We start from the raw sequence: 18,253 nt of genomic DNA, 5'->3' as shown, positions 1-18,253 counted from the left end.
ACTTTAAATGGAATATGGAATATATCTGGGAAACTGGGATAGGCACTTTTTTTTAAACCATTTTCTGACATTTTATGGACCCAACAATTAATCGATTAATCAATAGAGCCCTAGTGTCTATTATATAGGGAGTAGTGAATGAGTGAACGAGGGAGTGATTTCGGACACAGCTATAGTGTGGGGTGTCCTTGTGGCTAGTGGTTTAAGACACATATATATCACAGTGTCCTCAGTTCCAGGGACCTTTGTCGCATGTCATCGCCCCTCTTTTTCTAATGACACATTTTTTCACTCTCTTCCCTGTCAAATAAAGGCTCATTTAGTCTTTGTATTCACTTTTGTTTACTGTTGGTCTCCACAAGCTATTAAAATTATGTATTTTTCCAGTGAGCACAATGGGAAGAGTCAGACTGTTTAGGTATTAATAGTTAATGTTTGTGGTGAAGGCACGGATCACTGAGAAAGTCCATGTCAATAAATGTTGACTGACTGATATATTGGCAGATATTCACTTTAATACTTGATCACTTTTTGGGGCATCACAGTGGCCTGGTGGTCTGGGATGTGTGCCATGTGGACCCAACATCCGTGGTTGCATCCACATTTCTCTCTCTCTGACCTAACATTTCCTGTCTGATTCTCTACTGTATCACTGTGGTTTCCAAGGTGGACGCAGCGGCACCCTGGGGTGCCTTGAGGACGGGTCCAGGGTGCTGCAAAATTGATCATATCATTGTTCATATATTGTGCGTTTTAATCAACGTTTTACAACATTAAAACAAATCGGCAATTAACTACATTTTATGTTAGTTTCAAACCTATCAAAACATAAGAAAAAGCAATGAATATCAAAATGAAAAACTTTATATATAAACTCCCATCTGCTGGAGTTTTATATGCCTACACCCTCTGTAGGCCACAACACCATGTCCAAGTGGAAGATTCCTGTTGATGGAATACCACTATAAAAGGGCCTTTTGTTCCATGAGATCTGTTTGACTCCCTGACGAAGGCTTGATGCCGAAAAATGTCAGAGTTTGTTTTAAGGTCTAACGTGACCATGCCATGACAATAAAGGCATTTGAATTTTTAAAAAGAAAGTACCTTGGAGTTTTCTTGTGATTTTGTGTCCACCTGTATCCAAAGAGCACCTCAAACAAACTCAGTTTGAGTCCAGGAAACGCTCCTACACAAACATTTTTTGTATTAAAAACTCTGTTTAATATGCAATTATGCCACAGGTAATGACATGACAACTCAGCAGTCAGAAAAATAGTGACCATCAGAGCAAGCGTTGGAAAGATTTGCCGCGGTAAACAGAGCTCAGAGAAATGCTGATACAACTCAGCCCTCAACACAGTCACACAGAGACAACAGAATCTGAGCTCGGCTAACGGCTCAGTAGACAGGTTTTGGCTGCGTATGGACCACTGTCCGCATTCACTGTGGTGGTCACTGTGCTCTCTCTCTCCCCACATCAACAGGAGGCTCACATGGCCCATTAAAATGCCTGCAACCTTTCTTTGTTCTGTTTTACCTTAAATATAAGGTAATTTTAATTTAGAAGAAAATGAAAGAAATACATACAATACGTTTAATTGTATTCATTGTTTATTTTAAGTTAAATATGTATCTGTAAATCTGCAGAGCATGTGTTGGCTTTTATTCTGAGTGATTGAGTATGGCTTATATTATTTAACTTAATATAATATAATAATATCAATTCTAATTAAATTTTGATTTGCACAAACAGCGTCACTACACTATTCAGATGGGATCATAGATCATTTTCGCACAGTGCTTTAAATGCCCTCAACCCTTGGTATTAGTAACGGTGGCCTTAACATTACTGCAACCATTGTGTCCTCTCTAAATCCTGTCAGCACCTCCTCGAGATCCGCTGACCACCGGGGTTGTGTGTGACCCCGGCTCATTTTCTCACACCCCTTGTTTCAAACTGCTGGGCCAATCCCATTATCCTGAGTTCAAATGTTACAGTCACCGCTTTCTTTTTGTTGTTTCTCAATCCTCGAGAGACGCCCCTGACCCACTGTAATCCATCACTGGAGATCCCTGCTGCCATGGCAACAAGGTTAGACCTGTCACAGAGTAATGATGATCGGCCTGAAATTCAGTCGTAGCCCTGGTCAAGGAAGAGGGTAACGGAGTGTAGCGAATACGTGTGTTTTGGGTTATGGGGGGTTTAACTTCCAACAAACCTCTGGCAAATCACATGGCTGAGTTTTCTGAGATAGAAAGTGCAAAGAATTTGCTCTCATTTGGTATCAACAAAGACCATTCCCCAACCTCCATCCCTGCTGATCCAAGCTGTGTGAAGGTTGAGCTCACTCACTGGTTTAATGGTGAAATGTCAGCGTTATACAAGCACACTGGTGCACCTACTAAAGGGTTTGTAGACTCTGTGCTAATTGGCTAGCTGGTGCTAACAGTACCACAGCTAAATGTCAGAGCTCTCTCAGCACCTCCACTCTGGTCACATCTCCAAGCTTTGTATAGTACAATTCACTGACAACAAGTCCATAAGTAGCAAAGAGCAGGAATTTAAAAAAGCATCAGAAACAATGGAGCACATCCTCTGGATAGTGTGTGTGTTGGGCTGTAGTGGGAGGTCGTGTGTGTGTGTGCATGGGTTGGTGCTCACGTCAGATTATAAGCTCAATCAGGTCTTTACGATGGTCACCATTTCTTCTAGCTTAGTGGACTAATGTCTAATTAATGTCAATATTGTGCATATAAATCACAAAGTTTCATTTTCCCAGCCTCTTTTTCCCTAATCACGTACATTTTCTACAATTTATGTTGACGATTTCACACTGAATTGTCTTGATGTCATTAACTGCAACCATCTGATATCCTCACCTCCTCGAGGTCAAAGTAACACCAATCACCAAGAATTGTGTGTAATTACTATTAATCCATTTCTTGTTAGACAATTAAGTCACACACATACACACACACACACACACACACACACACAGGCTTGCCCAGCCCACATGAAACCTTTCTCACATTGTGAATTTATCCTCTCTCTGTGGTTAAACTTCCATTTTGCTCCATTTACTGGTCAGATATGTGACCACACTGGACATATTTCTTCAGTCTCTAACCATCCGTACCACATGTTTGCACAGAGTCATGTCACTGAGGCAGAGGAAACCACCAGTGTCAAGTACACTCCTCCTTATAATGAATGTGCTACGTGAATCTGTAATAAAAATGTATCGCACCATATGTGTGGAAGCAGTGCAAGACAGTGAGAAAAAAATCAATCAAACTCACCAGATGGTTTGTATGAGAATTTCATGTATCTGCACAGATACAAAATTAGAGGGTATGTGTGTCAAGAAACAATGAAATGCTTCTTAATTATGATGCATAAATCAATTTGTTTAATGAATGATGATGAGAATATACTCATATACTCATGAGGCATATATGAAAGATTAAGTAAACAGAGGAGACTCAACAGCAACACCTGCAATAATAGACCAAAGTAATCATTGTGATTTTTGAGGCTGTAGTTTGTGGTGTAGTACTTTTGTATTGCTTTTGTACTATATTACATTACTGTATATCGTGCAGGTGTTATTATTGTGCAAGCAATCACAAATCACACTGTCGTGTTGAGCTGAGCGTCTAAGTCCTTTTTTCTCAAAACAAGTGACAGGTAATTTCTCTAGTTTGCAGTGCACATCAGCTTTTCTTGCAACATTTTCTTGACAGTTGTGGACTGATAATTGATACTTGTTTCAAAAAGTGAAACTACTGTCAGAGCCACTGAGGACACCAAGGTCATGCCCTCCGTATTTTCTCTGTGTAGGTGGACTCTACAGTACAGCCTGACCAATGCTGTATTTTTTTGGCGGATACTGATATCAATATTTAGGAGTTCCGATATCTGATATCCAATATCTGATATCCCATAACCAAATATTGGGTGTCAGTGATTTTTTAAAAACAAAAATGGACCAATGGAAACGCGAAAATAACAAGCTGAACGGAACTGGACTGGACTACTTGGTGGAAATGCGGCTATAGATACATACTGAGTGAGACGTTTTACAGTTGAAAAATCAATCTTCAAATGTATTTCTGGTGTCACACTTCGCTGTATATACAAAAAATGAGGGAAGTGACTGTGTGAAGAATGAAAAAAGAGAGAAATTCAAACCCTGCCTTACTTTCACACCTCTGGTCACCTGGCCACTTGCTTGCTTGTTAAATGTGTGTGCTTGTCGGATTATCGGTTTCAGAAAGTTACAAAAGTTGTTGGACGCAGCCTCAATGATTCCGACTTTGGAAAGATGCAGAGGGGAGCAGGTTTCAGATGTGGTTCAACCGTCTGACAAGCACTTTGTTTGAAGCTTAGTTCTATGACATGTTATTCCAAGGTTTCAGATAGAGATAGACTGGCCACTGGGATTACTGGGATGGACTCCAGCCCCCCATGATCCTGATAAGCAGTTGCAGAAAAGGATGAAGTTTCTTTTCTTAAGTCAAGCATGTGGACTGGAGTTAGGAACAACTGTCCCACATGATCATGTTTGCCATCAAAATACATTGAAATTCATATTTTATACTATTGTTTACAAATATTCTGCTGGAGGTGAATAGGTGGTGTGGTGTTAAGGGGTCTATTTTTCAAAACTCCTGGCTAAGGCACTCCTTGTTAAGTTGGATATTTTATACAGTGTAACCAAGAGAAGGATATTTAACAAGGGAGTTTGTGCTTGAGTGTTTTCTGTCCTGCTTGTGGTCCAATTATTCCAAAATGATTGCATTTGGAATAATGCCTTGGTACTACACATCCTGGAAACAACCGGATCCAAAAGAAACCATTAAAATATCATTATTGGAAATGTCACTTGGAATTCATGTATTTTTTTCGCGTAATTAAGCCTCATTCTCTAGAAAAGAGTCACTGAAATGTTTTTTTGTATTGGTTGAAGGCACTGATAAATCACTGATTCTCACACCTGCTTAAAAGACTGCAGGAACTTCATTTTGCAGCACTTAATCCATTGTGTGTGATACTTCAATATCACAGCGTGCAGGGGTGTCAGGTCATTTCTGTGTTACAGAGAGCCAGGAACAAACAGTCAGTGAAAGGAAGAAGCCTTCTCTTTACCTGACGTTTTATGCAACTAAAGGAATAGTTTCAATGAATCAAAAGCAGGGAACAAAGGACTCAATTATGATGTGATGTAACACTGGCTGAGTGAGAGTGCAGGCACTGTGTGTGTGTGTTGATGGCGGTTACTTTCATGGCTGCTGTGACTGAGAATGACATTCTCCAGCAAGGAAAATGTATCAGTCTAATTGGCACTCTGTTAGAAATGCATCATCTGTGGACAGACAATGGAACAGCATGACAGTCAGGGGCTCTTTGTTGAGTGTGTGAATGAGTGTGTGTGTGTGTTTGTAAGATCGTCCGGCTGAACATAGAGAGAAGAAGAACAAGAGTCTGTGTATGTAATAAAGCTAATTATTTGTGTGGAAGTGTCCGGTAGCGTTGCTCGTGATGCAAACTGCCAAGGTTGAACCTTTGTGAGCAGTGTGACCAACACTCATTACACAATGCTGTTTCTCTCAGTTATGTAAATAATTGATCTAGACATGTAATATTCCTGAAGGTTGTGGCATTGACAGAAAAAACAAACACATTCCTCTCGTTAACACTCTTATGTCAGGTTTTCTCCGCCGCTCTCCACTCCCTTTCTCTCTTCCTAGGGCTTGCACCGGTACTGGAGTCTGAATCGCTCAGTCAGCTTCTTTCCTCGTGAAAAAGCACTTTTCATCTCTTATTTGTTTGTGGGTTGGTTTTTTGTTCCTGCCTTTAAAAGTTTGCTGTCCCAGAAGAAGGAGGAGGAGGAGGAGGATGAGGGAGTAACTAACGGGCCCAGAGACTGGCCTGTTCTGAGCTGTGCTGCTCTTTGCTCTGCAGCCTACCTGCGCACAGTTTGCCTGCAGTCGCTATTTAAGGAGAGAGAAATGCTATTAATATCTTTCTACTGTTTCCACCTTTCTCCTCTCTCTCCCTTCTCTTCTGCTGCTCACGACATTCTCACTCTCCGCTAACTCATCTCTTTCCTCCCTTTACTACTCTCCGGGCAGGGCTCAGTAGTTCCTCTCTTTATTGCTTTTTTGTTAGCGCTTAGCGGCTGTTAGCATTGTGTATTGAGGTGTGTGTGATCTTTTGTAAACACAGTAAAGATGTGAAGTGCTACATTTCCAAGGTGACATTTGACATAGGTTCACATACATGTCTGTCAACCTCTAGTATAAATAAATCTCATGTTCTAATTTAACTTTTTTGGTACGTTTGTTTAAGCAGGTCTATATGTTTACCTGTGTATGTCCTTGTGGAAGGTGTCACTGCAAGTGTGTGTTCAATAATTGGACTGTGTGCGTGTTCTCTTTTTGTTTGTGTGTTTGTGCACCTGCTGTGTGTGCACAGATCGCAGGTCAATTCCTGAAAGCCGTTGTCAGAGCCTCATCGATCAGGGCTGGCGCCGCACATACACGTGTACTTACAAGTACATGTACAGGTACAGGTATAGTGACATGACCCCAGGGCCCACTTTCACTTTACGTCCAACTTCATCCCTCACCTGTTCTTTTTTCCCCCGTTTCTCTTTTTTACTATCTTCACGGCATTGTCCCAGGCCGCTCTTTCTTTCTCTTTGAATCATCAACCATCTGTCTTCACATCGTTCTACCTCAGTTTCATCTGTTTCTCTGCATCTTCCCTCTCAGTCTTCTTCATTGCCCTCTCCTTTCCTTCCGCCTCCTCTATTGTGTGTAACTGATAACAGCTTTATCATCCAATGGTGATTGAATCAAAAGTGCATTCTCCCACTGTCCAGCTCCGCTTCTCTCTTGCCAGGCACGCTGACTGGCATGGAGCGGAGAGTGTTAGCCTCATAAACGCATACAGAAACACACATACACACACTGTGTAATACAGCAACACACAAAGTCATATATGTTTATTAGCACTGGTAATACCATATTTACCATATTTATTTCTCTAAAATATTTTCACAGTCCAGTCCCAGTCACAGTCCAGTAATGTGAGATCTCCCTTTTTCATTTGTGTATGCTTACAGGAAAACAGCAGTAAAAGCTTCCATTAAAAAGCAATCTGGTTGCCCTGTAGGCTGCTGTATATTTATCTGTTGTCTGCCCCACCAGCAGCCCAATGGCCCTCTGGAGCTTTACAGGCCGTTAGCCAAATTGTATGTACTTTATACACACAGAGGCTTGTGGTGTGTAACAGTGATCGGTTAGAGTTTTAGGGGAGAGATACTGTACCTGGGATGTGAATGAATAACAATCGTATAGATGAACATATAAAGAGTTATGTGGACTCTTTCTTTCTTTCTTTGTCTCCCTGTGGTTGCATTTTTCTCGATCCTCCACAGTGTCCATGAGACAAATTACACTTCCTCAGCTTTTGGAGAAAAGTCAGATATTCTGTGTATAAAGCAGAGCATGCATTATTCTTTCTAAAAGTTTTGGAGCAATTACTAATGCAGACAGCCTTACAGTAAACCTCCCGAGGGGCTGACTTTCATAAATAATTTTATTCATTATATCATGACTGCCTTTTTGATTTGCTACATGACATGAGTCAGGCTTTCACTTAACTTTATCCTCCATTCACATGTCCAGGCTAATTGTAGCGGATGAGACACCATCCTGTGTTGAATATGCTAAGCAGGGATATTGTGATGTTTACCTCTAAACAGATATTCAGTGATTTATTTTATTGTCTTGGCCATGAGAGCTGTTATTTACTTTCTCTCCTCTCAATATGAAGAAATTTTGTTGAGGCACGTCAGTAAAGCACTCAGAGCTGAGCAGATTTTTTTCCCGATGTCCCCATGAGACCAACCCTGCTGATTTTGGTGGATTTCGACTGATGCTTTGCTTTTAATTGGCATTTCCTTGAAAGGAGGGAGGGACGTGATACTGGGGTGGATGGCGGTGGGGAAAGTGTGCCCTCAGCAGAAATGAGACTCCCTCTCCATGTGCATCATGTGTGGCCTAAATGTCTCCTTATCTGTTTCACTTATTTATGTATTTATTAATGTATTAATGCATTTGTTTATTTATAACAACAAAGCAGATACAAGCAGAGGCGTCGTCTTGGCGGGCATTCCCAGGTCACTTAACTCCATCCAGTATAAGGAACTGTAGCTAAACAATTAGGACGAGGTGATCAAAGAGGACAACATTTGTGGATTTCCATTCATAAATGATGCAGAAGTCACTATAGGTGACTGCTTAAAACAGGAATTAATATTAGCTCAAATATTGTGCTAAGAAGATTTTTTAGAAGATATAAGATACTATTAGCATTAAGATAATATTAGCTTTTTTGATGGTGGCTATAAAGTCTTGAGATGCATCCCTTATTACAGGATGTCTGGTGATATCCTATATTTTTCTTACTGTCAACGAATCCCATGAAATAACCAGAGCCAACTATGAATTGATTCTACTAACTAATTATTTTCTGTGTAGCCAAAACCTGATATAACTTATTCCTCTGTGCAGTAGGCCTCCATTGTTGTCCAAAAACTGTTAACATGACAAAGAGTCTACTGCCATTCTAGTGGCTCTTTGAAGCTGTACTTTGGCACAGCAGTGCTTTGAGCTAAATACTAACATCAGCATGCTAACATGCTCACAATGACAATAACATTTTGATGTTTAGCAGGTATAATGTTTGCATGTTCATCATGATGGATATGTCATCAGTTTTGCAGGTATTTGGTCATAAACCAAAATTAAAATTTTGACCTGATGATGGCGCTAAAAGTCAGAGGATCACCAATGTTATTATAATTCATCCTGAGGCAGACATGAATGTGTGTAGCAAATATCATGGCAATCTATTGAATAGTTATTAAAACATTTCACTCAAAATCCCAAATGTGAACCTCATGGTGGCAGTAGAGGAAAAGTCAGGGGATTCCTAAAAGTAGTAGGATTCATCCTCCAGGAACCATGCATGTCTGTACAAAGTTCAATGGCTATCCATTCAATAGTTGTTGAGATATTTCCAGACTGACGTTGCCATCCGAAAATGCCACATAACTAGGATGGCTAATGAAAGTGAAACAATATATTTGTGACACATTTCTAAAGATTTATGTCATTAGTAGCAACCAACTGACATTTACTTGTTTGGAGGACATAGAAAAATACCACTTACACCATAGTGGTATTTTTCAGCCATATGTGAATTTGGCAGATATTGGGATTTGAGGTCTGCCTGTGGCTTGTGGTCTGAATGCGATGAGGTTTGAGGGATATGTTACATGACACCTAGCAGAATTCTACATTGTGATTACGCAAACAGGCTGCATAAACAGATATGGTGAGCTGTTTTGGCGGTAACTCATTGCAGTGTTTTGGAGTTACTGTATGTAAAGGATAGTATTATATTCAGGTAAATGCAGAGTTGTTTTTATAACTTTTTTCTACGGGAATGTTGCGTCTGCATTTTGTAAAAGCCAAGCTGTCGATCTGGCTATCTGTGCTGTAACTTGTTTCCTGTCATAAAGCAAGTCAATGAAATAAACCACCTGAGACGCTGCCCCAACTAATCTCCTTATAAAAATACACACAGTGCTCTGAGTTAATTGAGGGGAAAGTTTAGTCAGCACATTACTCAGTTGATGAATGACCAAAATGCATTGTTTGCAGAGAGTCATCTGGGTGTATTTTTTAAACTAACTCTGCCGTGGCTGAAGCACAAACTTTCCTCCGTGCATGCATCACTGGGCTGAGAAATATACAGTAGTAATTTGGGGGTGTCTGTTTATTCACGCTTGGTGTCCGGTGTCTTTCTAGCTGTCTAATATCTACTTTGTCTTTCTATTTGTAGTGTCTTACCATCTGGAAACTGCGCCCGGGCAGGCAGATGAAACAAACACAGAAGTTGCTCATTCACTTACTCCTCACTCCTGTGATGACAAAACAGTGTTTTAAGATTGACGTTGAAACACTGCTGGTAGATTCTAATCAGATATTTGCATTACCAGAAATCCAGTTTTGATAATAAATTGGCCTGTTATCCCTGCCATCCTATGGTTATACACTTCTAATCAGTTACATAATCCTCTACAAGAGCAGTTCTCAACCTTTTTTGTCTATTGGCATCTCTATTGGATGAGCTCAAGTATCCCCTCATCAACACCACCCATCATATTTCTAATGGGTTCATTTCAGTTGGTTTTAAAGTGAATGTTAAGTAACACAACAAAAAGTGGATATTACCACTTTAGGTAGCAGAAGCTAACTATTTCACCTGTTTATCCATTACTATTAGCTAACTATTTCAAATGTGTATACGTTAGTTTTAGCTAACTCTTTCAATCATTATCCATGACTTTTAGCTAAGTATTTCAACCATTTATCCATTACTTTTAGCTAACAGTTTATCAATTACTTTAACTATTTAAACCATTTATCCATTACTTTTTGCTATTTCAACCATTTGTCAATTAGCCTACTTTTAGCTAACTATTAACCTGTTTATCCATTGATTTTTAGATAATTTAGATAATTGTCAATCAAGGCCAGTTACGCCGCCCGGATTGGCGCTACCGGGGCCCCACCCTGGAGCCAGGCCTGGGGTGGGTGCTCGACGGCGAGCGCCTGGTGGCCGGGCCTTTCCCCACGGGGCCCGGCCGGGCACAGCCCGAAGGAGCGACGCGGGGCCGTCCTCCCATGGACCCACCACCCGCAGGAGGATCCGTAAGGGGCCGGTGCAGAGAGATCTGGGCGGCAGTCGAAGGCAGGAGCTTCGGCGACCAGATCTCCGGACACAGAAACTGGCTCTAGGGACATGGAATGTCACTTCGCTGGGGGGGAAGGAGCCTGAGCTTGTGCGGGAGGTTGAGCGTTACCGGCTAGATATAGTCGGCCTCGCCTCCACGCACAGCCTGGGCTCTGGAACCCGTCTCCGCGAGAGGGGCTGGGCGCTCCATTTCTCTGGCGTTGCCTGCGGGGAGAGGCGGCGGGCTGGTGTGGGCCTGCTCATAGCCCCACAGCTCAGCCGTCACGTGTTGGAGTTTACCCGGTGAGCGAGAGGGTCGCGTCCCTCCGCCTCCGGGTGGGGACAGGTCTCTCACTGTTGTGGCGGCCTATGGGCCGAACGGCAGTGCAGAGTACCAGGCCTTCTTGGGGTCCCTGGGAGGGGTACTAGATAGTGCACCGCCCGGGACTCCGTTGTTCTACTGGGGACTTCAACGCCCACGTGGGCAGCGACAGTGACACCTGGAGAGGGGTAATCAGAAGGAACGGCCCCTGATCTGAACCCAAGCGGTGTTCAGTTGTTGGACTTCTGTGCTAGTTGCAGTTTGTCCATAACTAACACCATGTTCAAGCACAAGGGTGTCCATCAGTGCACGTGGCACCAGGACACCTAGGCGGAGGTCGATGATCGACTTTGTTGTCGTATCATCTGACCTCCGCCGCGTGTCTTGGACACTCGGGTGAAGAAGAGGGGCGGAGCTGTCAACCGATCACCACCTGGTGGTGAGTTGGATCCGCTGGCAGGGGAGGAAGCCGGACAGACTTGGCAGGCCCAAGCGTATCGTGAGGGTCTGCTGGGAACGTCTGGCGGAGCCCTCTGTCAGCAGGGTCTACAACTCACACCTCCGGGAGAGCTTATCCCAGATCCCGGGAGGCTGGGGACATTGAGTCCGAGTGGACCATGTTTTCCACCTCCATTGTCGACGCGGCGGCTCGTAGCTGTGGTCGCAAGGTTTCTGGTGCCTGTCGCGCGGCAATCCCGAACCCGGTGGTGGGCGCCGGAAGTAAGGGATGCCGTCAGGCTGAAGAAGGAGTCCTATCGGGCCTTGTTGGCTCGTGGGACTCCCGAGGCAGCTGACAGGTACCGGCAGGCTAAGCGTGCTGCAGCCCGTGCGGTCACAGAGGCAAAAACTCAGGATTGGGAGAGGTTCGAGAGGCCATGGAGGAGGACTATCGGTCGGCCTCAAAGAAATTCTGGCAAACCGTCCGGACGGCTCAGGAGGGGGAAGCAGTGCTTCACCAACACCGTGCACGGTGCGGGTGGAGAGCTGTTGACCTCGACTGGGGATGTTGTCGGACGGTGGAAGGAATACTTTGAGGATCTCCTCAATCCCGCTGTCACGTCTTCCGAAGAGGAAGCGGAGGCTGGGGACCCGGAGGCGGACTCATCCATCACCCTGGCGAAGTCACTGAGGTTGTTGGCAAGCTCCTTGGTGGCAAGGCTTCAGGGGTGGATGAGATCCGTCCTGAGTATCTTAAGTCTCTGGATGTTGTGGGACTGTCTTGGCTGACACGTCTCTGCAACATCGCGTGGCGGATCTGGGACAGTGCCTCTGGACTGGCAGACCGGGGTGGTGGTCCCTCTGTATAAGAAGGGGACCGGAGGGTGTGTTCCAATCACAGAGGATCACACTTCTCAGCCTCCCGGTAAGGTCTACTCCAGGGTACTGGAGAGGAGAATTCGTCCGATAGTCGAACCTCGGATTCAGGAGGAGCAGAGTGGTTTTCGTCCCGGTCGTGGAACACTGGACCAGCTCTATACTCTCCATCGGGTGCTCGAGGGTTCATGGGAGTTTGCCCAACCAGTCCACATGTGTTTTGTGGATCTGGAGAAGGCATTCGACCGTGTGCCCCGGGCGCTTTGTGGGAGTGCTCTGGGAGTATGGGGTCCGGGGCCCTTTGCTAAGGGCTGTCCGGTCCCTGTATAACCGGAGCAGGAGCTGTGTTCGCATTGCCGGCAGTAAGTCAGACCTGTTTCGGTGCATGTTGGACTCCGCCAGGGCTGCCCTTTGTCACCGGTTCTGTTCATAATTTATATGGGCAGAATTTCTAGGCGCAGTCAGGGGCTGGAGGGAGTCCGGTTTGGGAACCACAGGATCTCATCTCTGCTGTTTGCAGATGATGTCGTTCTGATGGCTTCTTCAAACCAGGACCTGCAGCATGCACTGGGACGGTTTGCAGCCGAGTGTGAAGCAGCTGGGATGAGAATCAGCTCTTCCAAATCTGAGGCCATGGTTCTTGACCGGAAAAAGGTGGTTTGCTCTCTTCGGGTAGGTGGGGAGTCCTTGCCTCAAGTGGAGGAGTTCAAGTATCTCGGGGTCTTGTTCACGAGTGAGGGACGGATGGAGCGTGAGATTGACAGGCGGATCGGTACAGCGTCTGCAGTGATGCGGGCGCTGTATCGGACCGTTGTGGTGAAGAAGGAGCTGAGTCGAAAGACAAAGCTCTCGATTTATCGGTCAATCACGCTCCTGCCCTCACCTATGGTCATGAGCTCTGGGTAGTGACCGAAAGGACAAGATCGCGGATACAAGCGGCGAAATGGGCTTCCCTCCGCCGAGTGGCTGGGCGCTCCCTTAGAGATAGGGTGAGGAGCTCAGTCACACGGGGAGCTCGGAGTAGAGCCGCTGCTCCTCCACGTCGAGAGGAGCCAGCTGAGGTGGCTAGGGCATCTGATCCGGATGCCTCCTGGACGCTCCCTCGGGAGGTGTTCTGGGCATGTCCCACCGAGGCGGCCCGGGAAGACCCAGGACACGCTGGAGGGACTATGTCTCTCGGCTGGCCTGGGAACGCCTCGGGATCCCCCCGGAGGAGCTGGAGGAAGTGTCTGGAGCGAAGGAAGTCTGGGAGTCCCTGCTTAGACTGCTGCCCCCGCGACCCGGCCCCGGATAAGCGGAAGAAAATGGATGGATGGATGGATTTCAAGTGTTTATCCTCTCCTAGCAAACTATTTAAACCACTTATCCATTATTTCTATCTAACTATTTTGACTACTCTGCTAGCTTGCTTTTCATGCACTCTCAGTGGCAACATGTGGCTTTAAGGTTGGTGGGAGGTGTGTACTGTGCAGTCAGCCTATTGTAGCTGGTAGCTTACTGGTTATTGTGGATATGTAATAAATGTAGACAAGATCAGCATTACACCAATTTGGCTGGTTACATTTAGATGGTTATTTTCCTCCTAAACACAAACAAATCAATTTCTATTTTTTCTATTTTTAAGTTGAGCTTCTCCACAATCTTTCCACATACCCCTGGTTGGGAATCAGGGCTCTACAGCATATAAAGCTAACTGGTGTGTAACAGTCTTCCCTGGACATTTGTTAGCTCTTCCAAACAAATCAGTCAGCCAGGAGGGCGCAGGACAAAATTTCTGACATACTTTCCTGTTGTCCTCTATCATTTCTGATATAAGGCTGAAGCAAGACTAACACAAACAAATCTCCCTTATCGTTTCCTCTTTTGCTGAATGGCTGAGGAATGTATTATTTTGTTTGTAAGTTGCAAGTCTCTCTTCTTTTTTTGTGTGTTCCTTTTAGATTTATTCCTATGGAAATTTGCCTGTGGAATCAATAATTAAGATTTTATAGATAATATAGTCCAGTATTTGTTTGTTTCTCAGCAGCAGCTGTCCACCACTGCTTTGTTGTCTGACTTGCACCTATTTTTAAGCAGCTTTTTAATGTGCTTAAAATGCATTTCATTTCACACACATTAGCCCGGTGAGAGACCTGTTGATCGCATTACTAATTGAAGAGAAAGGGCACCATTGTGTGAGACCATGAGAATTGGTTTAGTGTGTCCAACAAGTGTTCTCTAACTTTGGGCTCTGACATCTAGACCAGCTGGACCAGCAGCTGCCACCTGGCTAATCCTGCCTTGCTGTTCGCTGTTCACATGGCATAGAGGGCAGGCAGTGCTGCTGTGCTTCTGTCTCTCTCTCAGCTCTTTTTTTTTTTTTTACCAAGCATGTTGTTGTACAATAATTCTCAGGCCACAGATATATTGTTAAGGTGCTTTGGTTCTTGTCAGTGAGCTGCAGTAAAGGTGTCATACACGAGGAGTTTGATGGATAAAGCCAGCAAACTTTTGGGAACGACCAACACACAGTATACAGTACAATATACAGTATATTTTCAGGGGTCTATTAGGGTTCTGACTGCCTTGTCAGCCGTTGTAATGATCATCAAACTAATCTAAGCTAAAGCGTATTTAACTGAAGTGTAACTTATGGTACTACTCAGTCATCAAAACTGTTAAGGTCATCTCAGTGTGGTGAGCTCCGTTTGAACAGTTTCATAAATATGGCTTACTGAAACAGTATATTTTCAGTCTCATGTTAATGAAGCAGCATTTGTGTCATAGTCAGCCACCATATCCTCCCCATCCCTGCGAGCTCTCCTCTCCTTGTGTTTCTTGTGTGTCCTCTGCTTGCCTCAAGATGGGCATTTGGCAATTTGGGCATAACATGCAAAGTATTTATTTTCGTGACCATGTTTTTAGTCACAAAAAAAGAGGTTTTGTACAAGTATGTCATGATACAAAATAAAGGAAAAAGGGAGCCTTTATCTTCTAGCTGCTGCATTATTAATCATAGGAAACAAACACATTTTAAAGCTTAATTATGTTGTGTTATGATGTTTCTTATAACTCTTGTTTTTAATAGTTATTTTTGTTACTTTATTGCTGATTTTCTAACTTTATATTGTTTCTTGAATGCTGGTTGTTTTTTGTTCTCAGGTGTCTCTTGATCTTAATGAGACTGCCTGATTAAATAAAGTTACTGAACCTAACCTATGATGTTTACAGTAATAATATATATATTTTTTACCAATTACAACCAGTATTATTCTCCAGCCTGCCCTCAGTGATCTTTTCTTTTGAGTTAACCCCTCTTTCCCACTTTCCACCAACTACCAGGAGCCCCTGCTACCCATCATCTTACATGCTTCTTACAAAATTAATGTGAACATGAAAGAAATGAAAACAAATTATAAAAGATAACATAAAACAGTATGGATGATTGACAGATAATGAAAATACAACATGGGCAATATTTCCAAACTTTATCTGAAATCAAATTCCACCTCTCTGCTGTCTGGTTATACTGTAGCTTCTTTTAATCTTGCTGTCGACAGTTCCACTGAAACAACATCTAACAATAACTTTTTCCACTGGTTAAGTGGGACACAGTGTGGCGGTTACCACATAAGTGCCAACATTTTTCTTCTCAGCAGCACACCATTTTAAAACATAAATGTTTTTACTTTGAAGTTAAAGTTAATAATCATCCTTAGTGAGGGACATTTTTTGAACAGGAAGGAATACTTGCTATTTGACATGTAGTTTGTAACCTGTTCCTAAAAAGATTTGATCATGAGGGAACGCTCACATCTTTCATTTTTCTTCTAAAAGAGGAATTCACATCCTGAATGTAATAGTTGTCTGTGAGTATGAACGAGAAATGTATGTGATCATAGTTTTGGTAATTTAAAGAGGTGTTGGACAGTGCGTTCCTCAACAGAAGCAAAAATGATGTGCTCGTCTCTGTCTCGTCTTGAACCCCAGTTAATGATGGAGATTGTCTAGAGACTTCTCACTTCTCCAGTGTTGTGAAAGAGACGAAGTGTTTATATTAACATGAGAGCACCTCGAACACGAGACACAATTTACCAGAATTTATATTGTGTTTTTATTTTGAAGTAGTTCTTTAAGTAGTCTAAGGCCATTACTTCTGGGGAACAGTAATTTTTGTCCCAGCAGAGCTGCAGGGTCCCAGTCTTCCTTTGAAGGAAGTGCTATAATACCAATCATCTTACAGTACAGTACACTTTTATACTCCAGCAGACATACTGCTGGCCATGTCTGTTAAAAGTAGCAAGTTAACATGTTGCTTAACACTTTAACTGACAAGAGTAAATTACTTCAGCACATCTATAGATGCGGCCTATCATCCTGTCTTTGGGTATTCAGGGTTTTTTGCAGGAAGAATCATTTGAATAAGTTTAACAGCACTCAAATGTAGTTGGCAAGAAACCAAACACAGTAAATGTTCAGATTGAGTGTGTTGAAAATAATAACTACTGTATATTAGTATTGTTATTTCTTTTAAACTGTACATTCATTAACATAAAACAACTAAACTCTGATTCTTGTGCCACTGACCATACATGACTTGGCATGCTGTGCTTGTATTATGTTAAGGATCAACAAATCTTTTCCTGCTTATTTGCAGTTTTGTTTTTCTCTGCTGGTTAATCACTCAGAAAGTGAACTAAGCATATTTTAATGAGTTTTATTTAGTCCATTTCTTTTTTCTCTGAAGGGATTAATGTAACCCGAGACTTACCCAAAGAGTGTTCTTATTTCTGATGTGTGTGTTTTGAAATGTGTTTACTGACCTGTGTGTGATTATGTGTTTCAGTTTTCTGCTGGTGTTCAGCTGCTTAGTGTTGTCTGTGTTCTCCACCATCCCCGACCACCAGAAGTTCGCCAACCAAGGCCTCTTCATCCTGGTAAGACCCCTCCCCTCTCGTACACACACATATGACTACATCAGCATCCATTTTCATACGCTGTCCTTTTATGCATCTCACTTACTGCAGTGTATCCGTATTTGCTTGCGTACGTGTTTATTTGTTTGCCAGTGGAGGCACAACAGCCATGTAAGCAGGTGGGAGGATTCAGGTGTTGTTGACTGGGCAGGAAATCACAGACATGATCCACTAATCCTAATAGCTATCCCATAATGTCCCCTCTTCCTCTGTGCTCCTGACTTGTCCTCTCTCCATCCCCTCTGTCTTCCCACCTTGCTCATCTTTACGTGCTATTTAATGGTCGGACCCTTAACTTTCACATGCCCTCTCTTCACTCTTTCGATCATTCACCCAGCCATTAGCAGGCAATCAGCCATTAGTGGACTTTACTTACACAAGCATTATCTCTTATGACAGATTGGTTCAACGCACCTTAAACTGCCTGTACAGTAAAAACCTGAAAGAAAGACAAAGAGATAAAGAGAAGACTGACAGAGTAGCATGTTAATAGGCTGCGACTGTTATGGTATAACTTCATCTTTTAATTGAATCTTTTATAAAATAAAATCAATTTAAGCGTTGAACTTACATTTTACCAGCCAAGTCAATAAAAATTATAATGTTATGAGTATAAAGCATGTAAATCATGTGAAGAATATACACATCAGTTATCAGTGTTTCCCACAGATTGAGAAATGATGAGTGGTTGTCCGCAGTGTGGGGAGGTGTGTTCATGTGCTATTGTTAAGATTGGAAAATAGACCTCCCAACTTCACTGTTTATCACACATGACACACTGTGTGCTTTTTAACTTTTCATGCTGCAATATACACATTGATGTTTGCCTATTTTTTGTCCCGACTGTTT

The 18,253-nt window shown here is 43.0% G+C and overlaps 1 protein-coding gene across 8 annotated transcripts in view; it reads left to right on the top strand.

The window, feature by feature from the left end:
* The window catches only part of LOC122864656 (potassium voltage-gated channel subfamily KQT member 4), a 56,320-nt gene that overhangs the window by 18,003 nt on the left and 20,064 nt on the right, over positions 1-18,253 (top strand). For all 8 annotated transcript variants that reach the window (XM_044172189.1, XM_044172190.1, XM_044172188.1 and 5 more), the window contains exon 2: positions 17,275-17,365. In XM_044172189.1, the coding sequence (XP_044028124.1) occupies positions 17,275-17,365 (91 nt within the window). The remainder of the gene's footprint in view (positions 1-17,274; positions 17,366-18,253) is intronic.

This window comes from Siniperca chuatsi, linkage group LG17 (assembly GCF_020085105.1).
Source record: "Siniperca chuatsi isolate FFG_IHB_CAS linkage group LG17, ASM2008510v1, whole genome shotgun sequence".
In the NCBI taxonomy this organism is placed as follows: domain Eukaryota; kingdom Metazoa; phylum Chordata; class Actinopteri; order Centrarchiformes; family Sinipercidae; genus Siniperca; species Siniperca chuatsi.
The sequence above is the reverse complement of the archived record's forward strand: the minus strand, read 5'-3'. Positions and strand labels throughout refer to the sequence as shown.